We start from the raw sequence: 19,590 nt of genomic DNA, 5'->3' as shown, positions 1-19,590 counted from the left end.
TGTGAAGCTGAATTTTTTTCCGTTTTCTGCGAATTAACTTGAAGACCCTGATTGGTCAAATCGGTTTGCAGTGCAAAGACCATTCACCGAGCTTAGAATACCAGGGTCCAGCTTGTGATTGATTGGCTTGTGCGAAATTGGTGGAGGTCAAAAAAGAGAAATGTGCTTTTGGAACCGAGCTGAGGAGGCAACACAGAGTAAGGGACATCAGCACTCTTGTACAAGTCTCTTGTACTGGCGCTTCGCTAGTAAAGAACTGCAGGTCTCTACATAAATGGTGAGACTTGTGTCTCTTGCTAGGGCGCGACTTAGAGCCTGTGCCAGTCACCTTCTGAACCATCAGAGGTACTGCTTAAATCATCACGGTCACAACGAGTGACACGTGGGTGTACTTATTTGTCTTGAGTTGGCTGTCTAAACATTTGACGTATTCCGACATGCACAGTCATGGCAGAGAGTCAGATTGGTTTGGCAGACCAGCAAACGGGTCCACCTGCACACTGGAATCCGTCGGGGTTTCAGAGGCTCTTAGGGAAGTACCTGCATTCTGAATTAACCGAACGCGAGTCCGCGTACTTGCATTTTTCGGGATCGCGCCATTAATAACAGATTGCCGCCGTCCATGACTTCAGTCGCCAAACGCATCGTAGCGTGGCGCCTTGACCAGTAGGATGATAAAGTATTCACTGCTGCGACGTAAGGCTATAATATCTATTTCTCAGCACCCTTTTCTTTCGAACCATATTTTTCCTTTTTTTGTATGGTAGAATAAAGATGCTTGGTGGTGGCGTAGTTTGATGGCATAACTTGGATTCACGTGTATGAAGTGAGATAGAGCGAGTAGTGTTCTGGTTAGTGTCGTGTGTCGATCCCCAGCAGATCATTTTGTCCACCATAGATCCCATTTTAGTAAGGCTTTTGTTAAATAAATATTTTTTGTATGATGATTCTTTAATAATTTTGTTGTCTTGCCTTGTTTAAGATCAATAAATCGATTGTGCATTAGACTACAACTTCTCCCTGAGTTCTGATTAACAGTTGCTTCGCATTTTTATGGCAGTCTAGATCAGAAACATAAGGAGTAGCTTTTTCATTTGGTGTCCACTGCGTGGATCTTTTACTTCATTAACCGTAATCACCTTTCAAAGTAACGAGCAAACCCGAGACGGGCTGAGCACAGACCCACACGCAGTTCTCGCGTGCGGCTCGGCACACCGCGCCAGAGCCTGACACGGGGTACTTGAAAGTTGTAAACACGTTTCAATAATTGCTAACTAAACCATTTGTGGGATAAAGTACACAAAGTCACTAGTAACATCAGTTCACACTCATGTAATACACGTGAGCAGAGCCGATCTCTTGATATTTAATGATCTTGAAACTCTTATTTACATAAAAAATAACACGTATTTGAGAGAATATTTTTGGATGTAATCATTCACAGTAACAACCTAATCTAACTGTATTTCTAACAAAGGAAAACACTCTATTATGAACTCACTTTCCAACCGGATGCATCCTCTGGTGATTCTTTAGTAACACGATCACTAAATCCACAGCTAAAACCACTAAATATGTTTAAAATAACAAATTATAGGTGTACATAAACCACAGCTCAGCGATCGACAGGGCCACACCGAAATCCAAAACCTCTCGGTGCAATTGTCGTAAAATCGGTGGGAGGACCGTTCAGTAACAGGTCTCAGAAGCTTACTGAATAGGATATTTCGATAAAGATCCGAAAATGACGTCACTACGAGACTAACCTACTGCTCCGATCGGTATGAACGATACAGAATAGGGCCCGTGACGCGGGGACAAACGTGTTGTGCAGGGACGGCGCCGGCCATGCGGACGGACGCTCGGCTGCCGCGGACGCTGCTGCGCGCCGTGGGGGCGTGGTCGCCGCGCGGCCGCCCCTGGGCCCGACGCCTGTACGCCGGCTACTCGGCCGCCGTCGCCGCGTCGCTGCTCGCCTTCGTGGCCAGCCAGCTGTCCGCCATGCTGCACTTCTGGGGAGACCTGCTCAGCGTCACCACCAACGCCTGCGTCACCTTCACCTACTCCCTGGCCGTCTTCAAGCTCGTCGCCTTCCTCAGGATGCGCCGCTCCGTCGACTGCCTCGTCGCAGACCTCGACAGGTGCATGCAAGTACGCTACTCCCTTGCTTTGTTTATTCCGGATTAAGTCCCAATGCTCACCACGCTGAGCGATTCGTCGTCGCACGCAGTGTACCTACGTCCGGTACTCCGCAAAGTTTCGAGGCTTACACCAAGTGAAAGAGAGATAAAGTGAGAGGGAATTGTGTGTTGTAATATTATTGGGTTTCGGATGCTCTGTATATAACATTACTACTGGCCATTAAAATTGCTACACCACAAAGATGACGTGCTACAGACGCGAAATTTAACCGACAAGAAGAAGATGCTCTGATATGCAAATGATTAGCTTTTCAGAGCATCCACACAAGGTTGGCGCCGGTCGCGACACCTAAAACGTGCTGGCATGAGGAAAGTTTTCAACCGATTTCTCATACACAAACAGCAGTTGACCGGCGTCGCCTGGCTAAACATTGTTGTGATGGCTAGTGTAAGGAGAAGAAATGCGTACCATCGCGTTTCCGTCTTTGATAAAGGTCGGATAGTAGCCTATCGCGATTGCGGTTTATCGCATCGCGACATTGCTGCTCGCGTTGGCCGAGATCCAATGACTGTTAGCAGAATATGGAATCGGTGGGTTCAGGAGGGTAATACGGAACGCCGATCGGAATCCCAATGGCCTCGTATCACTAGCAGTCGAGATGACAGGCATCTTATCCACATGGCTGTAACATGGGGACGTTTGTAAGACAACAACCATCTGCACGAACAGTTCGACGACGTTTGCAACAGCATGGACTATCAGCTCGGAGAGCGTGGCTGCGGTTATCCTTGACGCTGCATCACAGACAGGAGCGCCTGCGATGGTGTACTCAACGACGAACCTGGGTGCACGAATGGCAAAACGTCATTTTTTCGGATGAATCCAGGTTCTGTTTACAGCATCATGATGGTCGCATCCGTGTTTGGCGACATCGCGGTGAACGAACATTGGAAGCGTGTATTCGTCATCGCCATACTGGCGTATCACCCTGCGTGATGATATGGGGTGCCATTGGTTACACGTCTCGGTCACCTCTTGTTCGCACTGACGGCACTTTGAACAGTGGACGTTACATTTCAGATGTGTTACGACCCGTGGCTCTACCCTTCATTCGATCCCTGAGAAACCCTACATTTCAGCAGCATAATGCACGACCGCATGTTGCAGGTCCTGTACGGGCCTTCCTGTATACAGAAAATGTTCGACTGCTGCCCTGGCCAGCACATTCCCCAGATCTCTCACCAATTGAAAACGTCTGGTGAATGGTGGCCGAGCAACTGTCTCGTCACAATACGCCAGTCACTACTCTTGATGAACTGTGGTATCGTGTTGAAGCTGCACGGGCAGCTATACCTGTACACGCCATTCAACCTCTGTCCGACTCAATGCCCAGGCGTATCAAGGCCGTTATTACAGCCAGAGGTGGTTGTTCTGGGTACTGATTTCTGAGGATGTATGCACCCAAATTGGGTGAAAATGTAATCAAATGTCAGTTATAGTATAATATATTTGTCCAATGAATACCTGTTTATCATCTGCATTTCTTCTTGGTGTAGCGATTTTAATGGCCAGTAGTGTATTTGTCATAAAAGAGAAGGCCAGCCATCGAGCCGTAGTTGGTAAACTATTACGCATCACAGCGCAAATGTTAAGAAAAGAAAAAATTTGTAATGTGCGTCTACATAAATACGCGAGTCCAGCAGTAACTGCTTCAAATAAACACTATGACCTGCCAAGCGCAGATATACAAATAATTGCCGCAGCGCTCGATCCTAATAAAATACGAAACATATGAATCATAAAAATTTTGTCTTTTGTTATGAATAGTTCTAAAGACTTGGTTACCTTTACTGTTTCGATGCTGACGTGTTAAGAAGTGCAGTGTAGCATCCCTACAAGTTTTATAAAATGTTTGTGTACCATCACTACAAGTTTTATAAAATGTTTGTGTACCAGAAATCCGGCCGGGGTGGCCGAGCGGTTCTAGGCGCTACAGTCTGGAACCGCGCGACCGCTATGGTCGCAGGTTCGAGTCCTGGCTCGGGCATGGATGTGTGTGATGTCCTTAGGTTAGTTAGGTTTAAGTAGTTCTAAGTTCTAGAGGACTGACGACCATAGATGTTAAGTCCCATAGTGCTCAGAGCCATTTGAACCATTTTTGTACTAGTAATGTAAATTTTCGAACGAACGCTTCGATAAACAGTGCGACACCATGAAATATTCACCCGCACCCAAGGTGGATTAATTTTGAGAAAATACTGGACATACAAGAAAGGACATTGTCGTAGCACGGAATGTGTCGAAGCTGCATTGGTAAAGAACCGGAACTTCAAGCGCTGATAGAAAGCACCGAAGCTGAAATCGTTATAGGAACGGAAAGCTGGTTGAAGCCAGAGATAACTTCTGCCGAAATTTTTACAAAGGCACAGACGGTGTTTAGAAAGGATAGATTGCATGCAACCGGTGGTGGAGTGTTCGTCGCTGTTAGTAGTAGTTTATCCTGTAGTGAAGTAGAAGTGGATAGTTCCTGTGAATTATTATGGGTGGAGGTTACGCTCAACAACCGAGCTTGGTTAATAATTGGCTCCTTTTACCGACCTCCCGACTCAGCAGCATTAGTGGTAGAACAACTGAGAGAAAGTCTGGAATACATTTCCCATAAATTTTCTCAGCCTGTTATAGTCTTAGGTGGAGATTTCAATTTACCAGATTTAGACTGGGACACTAAGATGTTTAGGACGGGTGGTAGGCACAGAGCATTGAGTGACATTATACTGAGTGCACTTTCCGAAAATTACCTTGAGCAATTAGACAGAGAACCGACTCATGGAGATAACATCTTGGACCTACTGATAACAAACAGACCCGAACTTTTCGACTCTGTAAGTGCAGAACAGGGAATCAGTGATCATAAGGCCGTTGCAGCATCCCTGAATATGGAAGTTAATAGGAATATAAAAAAAGGAAGGTTTATCTGTTTAGCAAGAGTAATAGAAGGCAGATTTCAGACTACCTAACAGATCAAAACGAAAATTTCCGGTCCGACACTGACAATGTTGAGTGTTTATGGAAAAAGTTCAAGGCAATCGTAAAATGCGTTTTACGTGCCGAGTAAAACAGTGAGGGACGGGAAAACCCACCGTGGTTCAACAACAAGGTTAGGAAACTACTGCGAAAGCAAAGAGAGCTTCACTCCAAGTTTAAACGCAGTCAAAACCTGTCAGACAAACAGAAGATATACTACGTCAAAGTTATCGTAAGGAGGGCAATGCGTGAAGCGTTCAGTGAATTCGAAAGTAAAATTCTATGTACCGACTTGACAGAAAATCCTAGGAAGTTCTGGTCTTACGTTAAATCAGTAAGTGGCTCGAAACAGCATATCCAGACACTACGGGATGATGATAGCATTGAAACAGAGGATGACGCGCGTAAAGCTGAAATACTAAACACCTTTTTCCAAAACTGTTTCACAGAGGAAGACCGCACTGCAGTTCCTTCTCTAAATCCTCGCACAAACGTAAAAATGGCTGACATCGAAATAAGTGTCCAAGGAATAGAAAAGCAACTTGAATCACTCAACAGAGGAAAGTCCACTGAACCTGATGGGATACCAATTCGATTCTACACAGAGTACGCGAAAGAACTTGCCCCCCTTCTAACAGCCGCGTACCGCAAGTCTCTGGAGGAACGGAGGGTTCCAAATTATTGGAAAAGAGCACAGGTAGTCCCAGTTTTCAAGAAGGGTCGTCGAGCAGATGCGCAAAACTATAGACCTATATCTCTGACGTCGATCTGTTGTAGAATTTTAGAACATGTTTTTTGCTCGAGTATCATGTCGTTTTTGGAAACCCAGAATCTACTATGTAGGAATCAACATGGATTCCGGAAACAGCGACCGTGTGAGACCCAACTCGCTTTATTTGTTCATGAGACCCAGAAAATATTAGATACAGGCTCCCAGGTGGACGCCATTTTTCTTGACTTCCGGAAGGCGTTCGATACAGTTCCGCACTGTCGCCTGATAAACAAAGTAAGAGCCTACGGAATATCAGACCAGCTGTGTGGCTGGATTGAAGAGTTTTTAGCAAACAGAAGACAGCATGTTGTTCTCAATGGAGAGACGTCTACAGACGTTAAAGTAACCTCTGGCGTGCCACAGGGGAGTGTTATGGGACCATTGCTTTTCACGATATATATAAATGACCTAGTAGATAGAGTCGGAAGTTCCATACGGCTTTTCGCGGATGGTGTTGTGGTATACAGAGAAGTTGCAGCATTAGAAAATTGTAGCGAAATGCAGGAAGATCTGCAGTGGATAGGCACTTGGTGCATGGAGTGGCAACTGACCCTTAACATAGACAAATTGTAATGTATTGTGAATACATAGAAAGAAGGATCCTTTATTATATGATTATATGATAGCGGAACAATCACTGGTAGCAGTTACTTCTGTAAAATATCTGGGAGTATGCATACGGAACGATTTGAAATGGAATGATCATATAAAATTAATTGTTGGTAAGGCGGGTACCAGGTTGAGATTCATTGGGAGAGTCCTTAGAAAATGTAGTCCATCAATAAAGGAGGTGCCTTACAAAACACTCGTTCGACCTATACGTGAGTATTGCTCATCAGTGTGGGATCCGTACCAGATCGGGTTGACGGAGGAGATAGTGAAGATCCAAAAAAGAGCGGCGCGTTTCGTCACAGGGTCATTTGGTAAGCGTGATAGCGTTACGGAGATGTTTAGCAAACTCAAGTGGCAGAATCTGCAAGAGAGGCGCTCTGCATCGCGGTGTAGCTTGTTGTCCAGGTTTCGAGAGGGTGCGATTCTGAATGAGGTATCGAATATATTGCTTCCTGCTACTTATACCTCCCGAGGAGATCACGAATGTAAAATTAGAGAGATTCGAGCGCGCACGGAGGCTTTCCGGCAGTCGTTCTTACCGCGAACCATACGCGACTGGAACAGGAAAGGAAGGTAATGACAGTGGCACGTAAAGTGCTCTCCGCCACACACCGTTGGGTGGCTTGCGGAGTATAAATGTAGATGTAGATGTAGAAGTGCAAAATGTAAGTTTTATATTCCATGGTTATTTGTTCATGCTTAGTGGTACGGATTATTTCAGAATATACTGATGTGTTATAATGAAATCCCTTTTTTTTTTTTTTTTTCTTTGAGTAACCTCAGTGTTTTTCCGTAGTATGCAAACTATGTTACAGGGCAGCTCTTTATAGTTGTATATTGGTTGTTTTCGGGAGGCTACTAATATATTCAGTCTCAGATTTGATAACCATTACCATAACCCACTTTCCTTCATTTCACTTTCAATATTTAGTTAGGTCCCTTAGGCATTTGTATCGAAAATCAGATTGTGTAAAGGCAATCCGGCTTAAATGTCAGGTTCAAACACCTTCGCGTAATCAAACACTATTCCTCCTGGACACAATCGAGAACTGATGCAACGCAGTTCACAAAATCTGCTCTCTCTCTCTCCAACCTGCACCAAAATCGGTAAAAAAATTATCGTGAGTTCAAGATGTAGTATAATTACTATCGTCTTACCACATTACATACGACATATATATATGTCCATTGATCTGACCGGGCCAAATATCTCACGAAATAAGCGTCAAACGAAAAAACTACAAAAAACGGAACTCGTCTAGCTTGAAGGGGGAAACCAGATGGCCCGCTAGATGGTGCTCTCATAGGTGAAACGGATATCAACTGCGTTTTTTTAAAATAGGAACCCCCATTTTTTATTACATATTCGTGTAGTACGTAAAGAAATATGAATGTTTTAGTTGGACAACTTTTTTCGCTTTATGAAGGATGGCCCTGTAATAGTCACAAACGTATAAGTACGTGGTATCACGTAACATTCCGCCAGTGCGGACGGTATTTGCTTGGTGATACATTACCCGTGTTAAAATGGACCGTTTACCAATTGCGGAAAAGTTCGATATCGTGTTGATGTATGGCTATTGTAATCAAAATGCCCAACGGCGTGTGCTATGTATGCTGCTTGGTATCCTGGACGACATCATCCAAGTGTCCGGACCTTTCGCCGGATATTTAAGGAAACAGGAAGTGTTCAGCCACATGCGAAACGTCAACGACGACCTGCAACGAATGATGATGCCCAAGTAGGTGTTGTAGCTGCTGTCGCAGCTAATGCGCACATCAGTAGCAGACAAACTGCCGAGAATCGGGAATATCAAAAACGTCGGTGTTGAGAATGCTACATCAACATCGATTGCACCCGTGCCATATTTCTGTGCACCAGGAATTGCATGGCGACGATTTTGAACGTTGTGTACAGTCCTGGCACTGGGCACAAGAGAAATTACGGGACGATGACAGATTTTCTGCACGCGTTCTATTTAGTGACGAAGCGTCATTCACCAACAGCGGTAACGTAAACCGGCATAATATGAACTATTGGGCAACGGAAAATCCACGATGGCTGCGATAAGTGGAACATCATCGACCTTGGCGGGTTAATGTATGGTGCGGCATTATGGGAGGAAGGATAATAGGCCCCCATTTTATCAATGGCAATCTAAATGGTGCAATGTATGCTGGTTTCCTACGTAATGTTCTACCGATGTTACTACAAGATGTTTCACTGCATGACAGAACGGCGATGTACTTCCAACGTGATGGATGTCCGGCACATACCGTGCGCGCTGTTGAAGCGGTATTGAATAGCATACTTCATGACAGGTGGATTGGTCGTCGAAGCAACATACCACGGCCCGCACGTTCACCGGATCTGACGTCCCCGGATTTCTTTCTGTGGGGAAAGTTGAAGGATATTTGGTATCGTGATCCACCGACAACGCCTGACAACATGCGTCAGCGCAGTGTCAATGCATGTGCGAACATTACGGAAGGCGAACTACTCGCTGTTGAGAGGAATGTCGTTACACGTATTGCCAAATACGTTGAGGTTGACGGACATCGTTTTGAGCATTTATTGCATTAATGTGGCAGAAATGGTAAGGTACATGTATCACATTGGAACAACCGAAATAAAATGTTCAAACGTACTTTTTTTCCTTTATTGTTGTTTTAACACCTGTGCATCCGGTAGGCTGGCAGCAGCATCCTACGCTGGTCTTCAGCCTCAGAGTTGACAATGAGAAAACATAAAGAAGACACATAAGAGACTAAACAAATTGGCGGGTAATAAACAGTAGACATAGAATACAAAAAAAACACGAAGCTGTTCACACTCGGCGAGAAACACACGAGAAACTGACGGCACGGCGCACAGACACTGACGACGTCGACGGCACAGGTGAATGTTGGAGCGTGACGGCGAACACCAAACACAGACACGATGGCACACACACGAGAAACTGATGGCGATGATCTCTGGCGCGCGAATGTCCACTTAACGTGTGCGAGTCTGGGGACCTGCCAAGAGGGGAAGAAGGGGGGGGAGGGAGAGGGGAGAGAAAAGATGCCAATGTCAGAGGAGATGGTAGGAGGAATGGAGGTATGGGGGTTGGGGAAGCCCGGGGGAGGAAAAAATGGTTCAAATGGCTCTGAGCACTATGGGACTTAACATCTATGGTTATCAGTCCCCTAGAACTTAGAACTACTTAAACCTAACTAACCTAAGGACATCACACTACACCCAGTCATCACGAGGCAGAGAAAATCCCTGACCCCGCCGGGAATCGAACCTGGGAACCCGGACGCGGGAAGCGAGAACGCTACCGCACGACCACGAGCTGCAGACCCGGGGGAGGAGTGGGGAGAAAGGGAGGAGGGAGGGAAGCGGGAGAGAAGGGAGAGAGGGTGCCCATAGGAACAAACACAGGAAGAGGGAGGGAGTATCAAAGTTGGTAGGGGGGGTAGATGGAGGGGAGGAGGGCATCATCAGGGAGGGCGAGTTGCCGGAAGCCACCTTGGGAGAGGGTGTGGATAGTGGAGAGATGGAGAGCAGGTGGGACGTGGAAATACAGGCGCGGCAGCGGACACTGGTGGGAGAGGATGGGAGAGACCAGCGGGTGAGGAGGATCGAGTTTATGGGAGGTGTAGAGGATCTGTATCCACTCGAGGAAAAGGAGGAGGTGGGAGAACGGAATAGGGTCATACAGGATCCACGTGGGGAAGGGGAGACGGATGTGATAGGCGGGGCGAAGAGCATGGCGTTCAAGGATCTGAAGGGATTTGTAAAACTGTAGGGGGGGCGGAGATCCAGGCAGGGTGGACGTAGCAAAGGATAGGGCGAATGAGGGATTTATAGGTATGGAGGATGGTGGAGGGGTTCAGACCCCAAGGTCGGCCGGAAAGGAGCTTGCCTTGGCTTGGATCGTCCGGAGGTGGGGGGTCCAGGAGAGGCGACCGTCGAGGGTGACATCAAGATACTTTAGGGTGGGGGTGAGGGCGATAGGACGGTCATAGATGGTGACGTAGAAATCGAGGAGGTGGAAGGAAGGGGTGGTTTTGCCTACAATGATCGCCTGGGTTTTGAAAGGATTGACGTTAAGCAACCACTGGTTGCACCAAGCGGTGAACCGGTCAAGATGGGATTGGAGAAGGTGTTGGGAGTGCTGCAGGGTGGGGGCGAGGGCAAGGAAGGTGGTGTCAACGGCGTACTGGAGAAGGTGGACGGGGAGTGACGACGGCGGCATGTCCGCCGTATACAAAAGGTACAGAAGAGGAGAGAGGACAGAACTTTGGGGCATGCCGGCGGAGGGGAAAAAGATGTGGGAATCCGTGTTGTGGATGGTGATGTAGGAAGGACGTTGGGAAAGAAAGGAGCCGATCAGACGGACGTAGTTAATAGGAATGGCGTAGGTTTGGAGCTTGAAGAGGAGACCGGAATGCCACACGCGGTCATAGGTTCGTTCAAGGTCAAGGGAGAGGAAGATAGTGGAGCGACGGGAATTAAGCTGTTCGGAGAGGAGATGAGTGAGGTGAAGGAGAAGGTCATCGGAAGAGAAGGACGGCCGAAAGCCACACTGGGTAATGGGAAGGAGGCGGTGCTGGCGGAGCGGGCGGCGGTTTACCGGGTTTATGGAACATCAGGATACGGGAGGTTTTCCACAGGTCGGGGTAGTAGCCGGTGGACAGCACTACATTGTAGAGCCTGGCCGGGGTGGAGAGTTCAAACGTACCTACGTTCTGTATTTAAATTTAGAAAACCTACCTGTTACCAACTGTTCGTCTAAAATTGTGAGCCACATGTTTGTGACTATTACAGCGCCATCTATCACAAAGCGAAAAAAGTGGGCCAACTAAAACATTCATATTTCTTTACGTACTACACGAATATGTAATAAAAAATGGGGGTTCCTATTTTAAAAAACGCAGTTGATATCCGTTTGACCCATGGCAGCGCCATCTAACGGGCCAACCATAGCGCCATCTGGTTTCCCCCTTCAAGTTAGACAAGTTTCGTACTTTGTAGTTTTTTTTTCGTTTGACGGTTATTTCGTGAGGTATTTGGCCCGGTCACGATCAATGGACCACCCTGTAAATATTTATATTATACTAGAGTGTGTATCCTCGAAAAGTTCCTTCCGTCGTACCTCCTCTGTGTTAACACAGATGACGTGTTACTTATCTCATTTGTAGTTAAGACTGCAGTACACGCGAGATGCCTAGCTGCTTCCATCGCCCTGAGTGGAATGCTTAAGTTCTAAGTCTTCTATAGTTGTTGCCCCCTGCACAGAAAACAGCACGTAGGTCGTGAATCAGTTATCTTGAGGCTGTAACTGTTAGCGAGGAACTGGTATTATATAAATAATCAAATTTTGAATTGGTTTGTTTAAACGGGGTGCCACTCGTTTTTTATTAGCGGAGTACGAGAAACACCACAGTTGCAGTGCACTTTATTAATCACTAATACGTAATTTTCAGTCTTCACATTTTCACAGAGAGCTAATAAAATAATGAATTGCATAATTACGACTAAACTATGAAACTTCCTGGCAGATTAAAACTGTGTGCGGGACCGAGTCTCGAACTCGGGACCTTTGTCTTTCGCGGGCAAGTGCTCCACCATCCGAGCTACCCAAGCACGACTCACGCCCCGTCCTCACAGCTTCACTTCTGCCAGTACCTCGTCTCCTACCTTCCAAACTTTACAGAAGCTCTCCTGCGAACCTAGCAGAACTAGCACTCCTGAAAGAAAGGATATTGCGGAGGCACGGCTTATCCACAGCCTGGGGGATGTTTCCAGAATGAGATTTTCACTCTGCAGCGGAGTGTGCGCTGATATGAAACTTCCTGGCAGATTAAAACTGTGTGCCGGACCGAGTCTCGAACTCGCGACCTTTGCCTTTCGTGGGCAAGTGCTCCACCATCTGAGCTACCCAAGCACGACTCACGCCCCATCCTCACGGCTTTACTTCTGCAAGTAGGCAAAAGTCCCGAGTTCGAGTCTCGGTCCGGCAGACAGTTTTAATCTGTCAGGAAGTTTCATATCAGCGCACACTCCGTTGCAGAGTGATAATCTCATTCTGAAACCATCAAACTAGTTCTCAGTTACATGTCCAAAAATCAGAGTTTGCTAATTAAGCTCTTAACCAAAACCGACCATGGCAGACAATATGTTTGTCCTCCTTAAATACCGATAGAGCTCTCACATTCAGGAACCAATGATTGCTATTTAAGTCGTAACTGATACCGACTGCGGCAGACAACATGCCTCTCCTCCGAGACTGCCGAGCGAACTCTTGTCTGACAGCCCAACCACCTCGCCCGTCGTCCCACTTAAGAGCGAACCGAACATCTCCGAAGTGTTTCGTCTGCCTTTTCGTTTAGCAATTGTTTATTATTCTGCCGGCAATTAACACATTTGAAATAATGGAATGATAGCCCGCTAGTGTGAGATGCTTTTATATGAAATACAAGTAAATTCACTATTTAGTTTTCCCAATATTAATGACAGAAGTTTATCATTTTGCCACGCTACTTCCGAACCCAACGTCCAATGCTGCAGAACTATCACAATGTAGGTTGTCTTTCTCACGGTACTTGTGCCGAATAAACCAATTGTTACCGTTACACCGCGTTGCGTCATCTCCCCATACTGGCTTCTCAACTGCTCTAAGAAGAGCTTCTTTTAGCTGACTATGATGACTGCAAAGCCAGAAATAATAGAGGCTCAAGTAATAACAAATACAGAAAAGTTAAGATGGTGCTTTTAACGCATGGCGTGTGCTGCATATCCGCCTTCTCCACTTGAGCACAACGCGCAGAACGTTCATATACCCATGTGAAACTGTCAGAAAAGCCCTTCTCTGGAATGTTGTTTAACTCACGCCCTACATCGTCCCCTTCTTCGGTGTTGGCAAGCCATCAGATTCACATTCTGCACTTTGTCGTTTTGTGATATTTCATACTCATAATTCAAAGTCTCGTACCCACGAAGATTTATTTACGGAAAAAAACCATCCACATTTTGTATTTCAGTCATGTCATGGCAGGCGTCCACTCATCGTTATTTTTGTTCAAAAGTCAAAGTGCGCGGTACAAACGTTGCACACACTTTTCTCGCCCTCAAAACATTTTTCAGAAGACGATATCGCAGTTCCACATTACAATACAATGTTTCTTCGGACAAGCGTGCATGCCCAAAGGAACACTGCATCGTAATAACATACGCACTGCAGTATCGTATTTAACCGCCGACAGACGCCATGCGATTTTCAAGTAAAACGTCTCTCCTGTGCGGGAATACAAAGGGTTCGGCGCTTAAATCCGGACAAATGAAACTGTTTTATAGAATTTTAGGAGGGTAATCCCAAAAGTAACGTCTCCTGTTTTTTTTATAAGTACACAGACCTGTTTATTTCTACAATGGTTTACATCAGTTTACAGCTTGAACATTTAGCTATATTTCGACATAATCACCATTTCTTTCGATGCATTTTTGTGGACGCTTTGGCAGTTTTTGTATGCCCATGTCATACCAGCTCGCCGCCATGCTGTTCAGAAAGTTATGAACCTCTTCTGTCACCTCGTCGTCGGAGCTGAATCGCTTTCCGGCCAAATGTTCTTTTAACCTAGGGAACAGGTGATAGTCACTGGGCGCCAAGTCAGGACTATAGGGTGGGTGGGTGATTATGTTCCACTGAAACTGTTGCAGAAGAGCAACGGTTTGCCGAGCGATGTGTGGGCGAGCGTTGTCACGGAGAATGTGTACGCCCTTGATCAATATTCCACTTCTCCGGTTCTGAGTTGCCCGTTTGAGTGTCACAGTACCTGTCAGCGTTAATTGTGGTCCCAGTGATTCAGCTCCGACGACGAGGTGAAAAGAGGTTCACAACTTTCTGAACAGCATGGTGGCGAGCTGGTATGACATGGGCAAACAAAAACTGCCACAGCGTCAACAAAAATGCATCGACAGAAATGGTGATTATCTCAAAAAATAGCTAAAGGTTCAAGCTGTAAACTGATGCAAAGCATTGTAGAAATAAACAGGTCTATGTACTTACAAAAAAATAGGAGACCTTATTTTTGGGATTACCCTTGTAATAAAACAACATCCAAATGAAATTAAAAATCCTTTTACATGTGAATAGTGGTATCTTACAAGAGTAACGTTACTCGATGTAATGCCGTTTAGCCGCGATGACTGCCTCCAATCTTGTCCTGAAGCGATCGCACGCACTGTTCAAAACAGCGCTGTCCATATCCGCAAATGCTGCTTTGATAGAGATGCGACATTAGGGTGTCCCGTCTAACTGGTAACTCTTCCGACTCCGCTCCAAACATAGTACTCGAGGGTGTTCAAATCCGGGCTATTCGGGGGTCAGAACTCCTTTGACCAGAACATGCCAACGTTATCCGAGAGCCAGTTTTGGACTAAATGGCTCGTGTGATATCCCCCTCTGCCATCCGACGCATTGTTCACTCGCTGACATTCAATACTGACGCCAGTTTCCTCAGCGATTGCCCCTGATCCTCTGAAATCAGCGCCTGAGCCTTTTCGATGACTGACGCAGTTCGTGACGCAAGTTTCCTGGAGTGAGGTTTCCTCGCCGGGTTAGCGGAACCTTCCCCAGACTTCTCCGAATCATTATACTTGGCCACAAATCGTAAACAGTTGGTCTCGGGTACCCGAAGAATCCAACTATTTCAGCGGGCTAACGCGCAGCGCGAAAACTTTCGATAATCGCGGCTCTTCGGTTGCACTCCACATTTGTCCGTAACATCTCGGCCATTTTCAGGTTCTAACTGTTTACTAGATGCCTATATGGCTTTCAAGACGCCAATCGCGACCTCCGGCGGAACTACGATATGGGCGGCAAATTCAAACTGAAATTTGTCCGGATCTAAGCGTCGCACCCTGCACAGGTTGCAGACACTTGATTGAAGACATACGGAAGTGTGGGTCTGGACTTGAGTCATGTCGAGACCCACGAGAAAGACCGGCCGCGGCGCGTACGTCACGGAAGTAGTCCTGAACTCGCTCGCTCGCTCAGCTCAGAAGGCAAAATGCGTTTCTAAACCTGTTAACTCGCAGCTGGGCGTGTAAGTACTAACGAGAATTGCATGTTACACTGGAATCTGCTATTATGAAGTCTTACTTATTATCAGTACTACAGCAAAATTTAATTTAAGATCAATACTCGATATCAATCGTATAACGGCTTGTTTATAGCATTTAGTCTCTTCTGCTTAACAGTACTCATTACATGCTGGAAGTGATGCCTTATGCAACTGATAATCATTTTATCATATTTTTATTTTATTGTACGCCAGTACAGCTGTAACAAATTATAAGTAGGCCCTTGGACTTCCCATCATTGTAGGACTAATAACAGGAAGATTCCATAATAGCGGATGCCAGTAGAAGATTCAGTTTTCGTTTGTACGTTTATAGCATTTAGTCTCTTCTGCTTAACAGTACTCATTACATGCTGGAAGTGGTGCCTTATGCAACTGATAATCATTTTATCATGTTTTTATTTTATTGTACGCCAGTACAGCTGTAACAAATTATAAGTAGGCCCATGGACTTCCCATCATTGTAGGACTAATAACAGTAAGATTCCATAATAGCGGATTCCAGTAGAAGATTCAGTTTTCGTTTGTACGTTTATAGCATTTAGTCTCTTCTGCTTAACAGTACTCATTAGATGCTGGAAGTGGTGCCTTATGCAACTGATAATCATTTTAGCATGATTTTATTTTATTGTACGCCAGTACAGCTGTAACAAATTATACTCGTAAGTAGGCCCATGGACTTCCCATCATTGTAGGACTAATAACAGGAAGATTCCATAATAGCGGATGCCAGTAGAAGATTCAGTTTTCGTTTGTACGGACACGCCTAGTTACGAGTTAACAGGTATAGGAACGTAGTTTGTCTGCTGATTTAAGCGAGCGAGCGAGCGCAGGACTATCTTCGTGACGTACGCGCCGCGGCCTGTCTTTCTCGTAGGCCTCGGTCATGTTCGGATTGCCTAATACAGGAGTGGTCAAATGCTGCACGCTGTGCAATAGTGCGGAAGTGCGGCACAGGTGCGCACATCTCAGCCAGCAGGCAAAGCGGAATGCAGACGTCTGTGACTAGGCACGTATACCAAATGAGCGCTTCTATGTTTGCGCAGTATCAGGAGGACCGAAGCTTACGCATTTTTGCTTCTCTCTGGCGCCTCTAGCCTTACGTGAGACGTACCGAGAAATGCCGAATATTGCAAACAAGCAAAGAACGGGAGATCTATGTTAAACACGACCGGGAACTGCAATGCTTCTTTACAGCAGCAGGTGAAAACTCACAGTGGTTGCTGTGCCGCCGAATAATAGGCGACAGCGCAAGGTGACAACTGGAAGACTCTACAACTCACCGAGCGAGGTGGCGTAGCACACTGGACTCGCATGCGGAAGGACGACGGTTCATTCCCGCGTCCGGCCATTCTGATTTAGGTTTTCCGTGATTTCCCTAAATCGCTCCAGGCAAATGCCGGGATGGTTACTTCCCCGTCCTTCCCTAATCCGATGAGACCGATGACTTCGCTGTCTGGTCTCCTCCCCCACAACAACCCAACCCTCTACAACTCATTTCACACAGAAGAATGTAGTGTATTGAACAGTGATGAGGGGCAAGCCAAATTAAGTGCGCATAAGAAAATGGATGAGGCACATCAACAGGTGGTTAATGTAAGTCATAATAACTGATAGCTCTTGAACTCTTCGTTTCTGTGTTACATTTGTATCTATATTACTGTACAATTTCTCGTTTTCAATTCTCCACAATGACAAACACAATGCATCTGGACCGCGAACAAGTTTCAAGATTGCATTAAGAATAGCAAGGTCCGGGAAACCGTTTTCCGTAAGGGTGTCTATAAAAGACTGTCTCATTGATGCTGCAGAACTTTTTTTGTCCCGTGAACGTTAGCAGGTTTGAAGATACCGGCCTTTCCAATCAGTGACACGACGTGTAAGTGTTATTGGCGGCGATGTGCAAAGGCAGTTAATAAATAAGGATAAGGGCGTCGTTGCTTTCTCTGTTCCGTTGGATGAAGCAAAAGATCTTACAGACACACCTCAGGTAGTGGTATACCGGGTGATCAAAAAGTCAGTATAAATTTGAAAACTTAATAAACCACGGAATAATGTAGATAGAGAGGTAAAAATTGACACACATGTTTGGAAGGACATGGGGTTTTATTAGAACCACCTCATATTGCTAGACGTGTGAAAGATCTCTTGCGCGCGTCGTTTGGTGATGATCGTGTGATCAGCCGCCACTTTCGTCATGCTTGGCCTCCCAGGTCCCTAGACCTCAGTCCTTGCGATTATTGGCTTTGGGGTTACCTGAAGTCGCAAGTGTATCGTGATCGACAGACATCTCTAGGGATGCTGAAAGACAACATCCGACGCCATTGCCTCACCATAACTACGGACATGCTTTACGGCGCTGTTCACAACATTATTCCTCGACTACAGCTATTGTTGAGGAATGATGGTGGACACATTGAGCATTTCCTGTAAAGAACATCATCTTTGCTTTGTCTTACTTTGTTATGCTAATTGTTGCTATTCTGATCAGATGAAGCGCCATCTGTCGGACATTTTTTGAACGTTTGTATTGTTTTGGTTCTAATAAAACCCCACGTCATTCCAAGCATGTGTGTCAATTTGTACCTCTCTATCTACATTATTCCGTGATTTATTCAGTTTTCAAAATTATACTGACTTTTTGATCACCCGGTGCATACGATGTGTCGATAATGCTCTGCATGTAACTGAGGACGTTTTGGACGTGGTGCCTTTAAAGGAACTAGGACAGGTGTAGACTTACTCCTAGCTGTCGAGCAAGCGATTGATGGTGCCGGTATGGACTGGAATTAGTTTAATCTCAGTGACCAAGGACGGAGCAGCGTCAATGCAAGGCCATCAGAGAGGACTCAGAGTACTGATGCGCAAAAAGCTAGGGCTCACAGAAGAGGCGTTGTGTGGGATTCACTGCATGCTACATCGAGAGGTGCTTTGTGCAATATCAGTGACGGTAGAAAACGTCACGCAAATTGTTGTGCTAGTGTAAACTATCTGAAAACACATATGCTTACGCATCGCCACTTTCGGGAGTTCTTGGGAGAATTAGGAGAGGAGTACGGCGACATACCTTTCTACACCGAAGTGCGCTGGTTCATCATCATAAACCAAAGGCTACGCCTTGTCGATTTAGCCACGTCGCTCTCCCCATCGTCATCCGCTTCAATTCTTTATACGATTTTATCCCCATATCTTCTTTGATGTTATTAAAATACGTTGCTCTTGGCCTGCCTCTTGGCTTTTTCCCTAAAAGTTTTCCTTCAAATACATTCTTTAGGAATTGGTTGTGTCTCATTATGTGCCCTATCATTTTTGATTTTCTTCTTCCTACATAATTTAACAGCGTTCTGTTCCCATCCACCTCTCTTAACACCTGCTCACTACTTTTTCTATCCACCCGGCTTGATTTCGTCATTCTTCTCCATATCCACATTTACATTGCTTCCAGTCTCTTTTTCTCTGCCTTTCCCAGAGTCCACGCTTCACATACGTATGTTAAGACGCTCCAGACAAAAGTCTTGGCAAACTTTTTCCTACTTTCTAGGCCTATATCATTGTCTGATAGTAAATTCCTTTTATTTTGGAAAGCTTGCTTTGCCAAGGCTATTCTTCTCTTTATATCTGTGATACATTTATTGTCGTCAGTGATTGTGCTCCCCAAATAACAGATGTTCTCAACCTGCTCTAGAACATCATCTTCTAGTTTAATATTAACTTTACCATTTTATTTTGTCTTCCCTGCTACCATAGTTTTTGTTTTCTTCTTGTTTATTTTTAGATTAAATTCTCTTAGTATTTTGGCAAATTTTAGTAACATAAACTCCATTTCCTTAACTGAGTCAGGAAGTACTACTATATCATCCGCAAAAAGATTTTTTGATTTACGTTTGGTCGTAGTACATTTTTTAAAT

General features: G+C 45.5%; 1 protein-coding gene across 1 annotated transcript in view; it reads left to right on the top strand.

The window, feature by feature from the left end:
* The first annotated feature begins 1,848 nt into the window (after nucleotides 1-1,848).
* The window catches only part of LOC124799205 (odorant receptor Or2-like), a 96,563-nt gene continuing 78,821 nt past the window's right edge, over nucleotides 1,849-19,590 (top strand). The window contains exon 1 of the mRNA XM_047262740.1: nucleotides 1,849-2,151. Coding sequence (XP_047118696.1) covers nucleotides 1,849-2,151 — 303 coding nt within the window. The remainder of the gene's footprint in view (nucleotides 2,152-19,590) is intronic.

This window comes from Schistocerca piceifrons, chromosome 5 (genome assembly GCF_021461385.2).
Source record: "Schistocerca piceifrons isolate TAMUIC-IGC-003096 chromosome 5, iqSchPice1.1, whole genome shotgun sequence".
In the NCBI taxonomy this organism is placed as follows: domain Eukaryota; kingdom Metazoa; phylum Arthropoda; class Insecta; order Orthoptera; family Acrididae; genus Schistocerca; species Schistocerca piceifrons.
The sequence above is the reverse complement of the archived record's forward strand: the minus strand, read 5'-3'. Positions and strand labels throughout refer to the sequence as shown.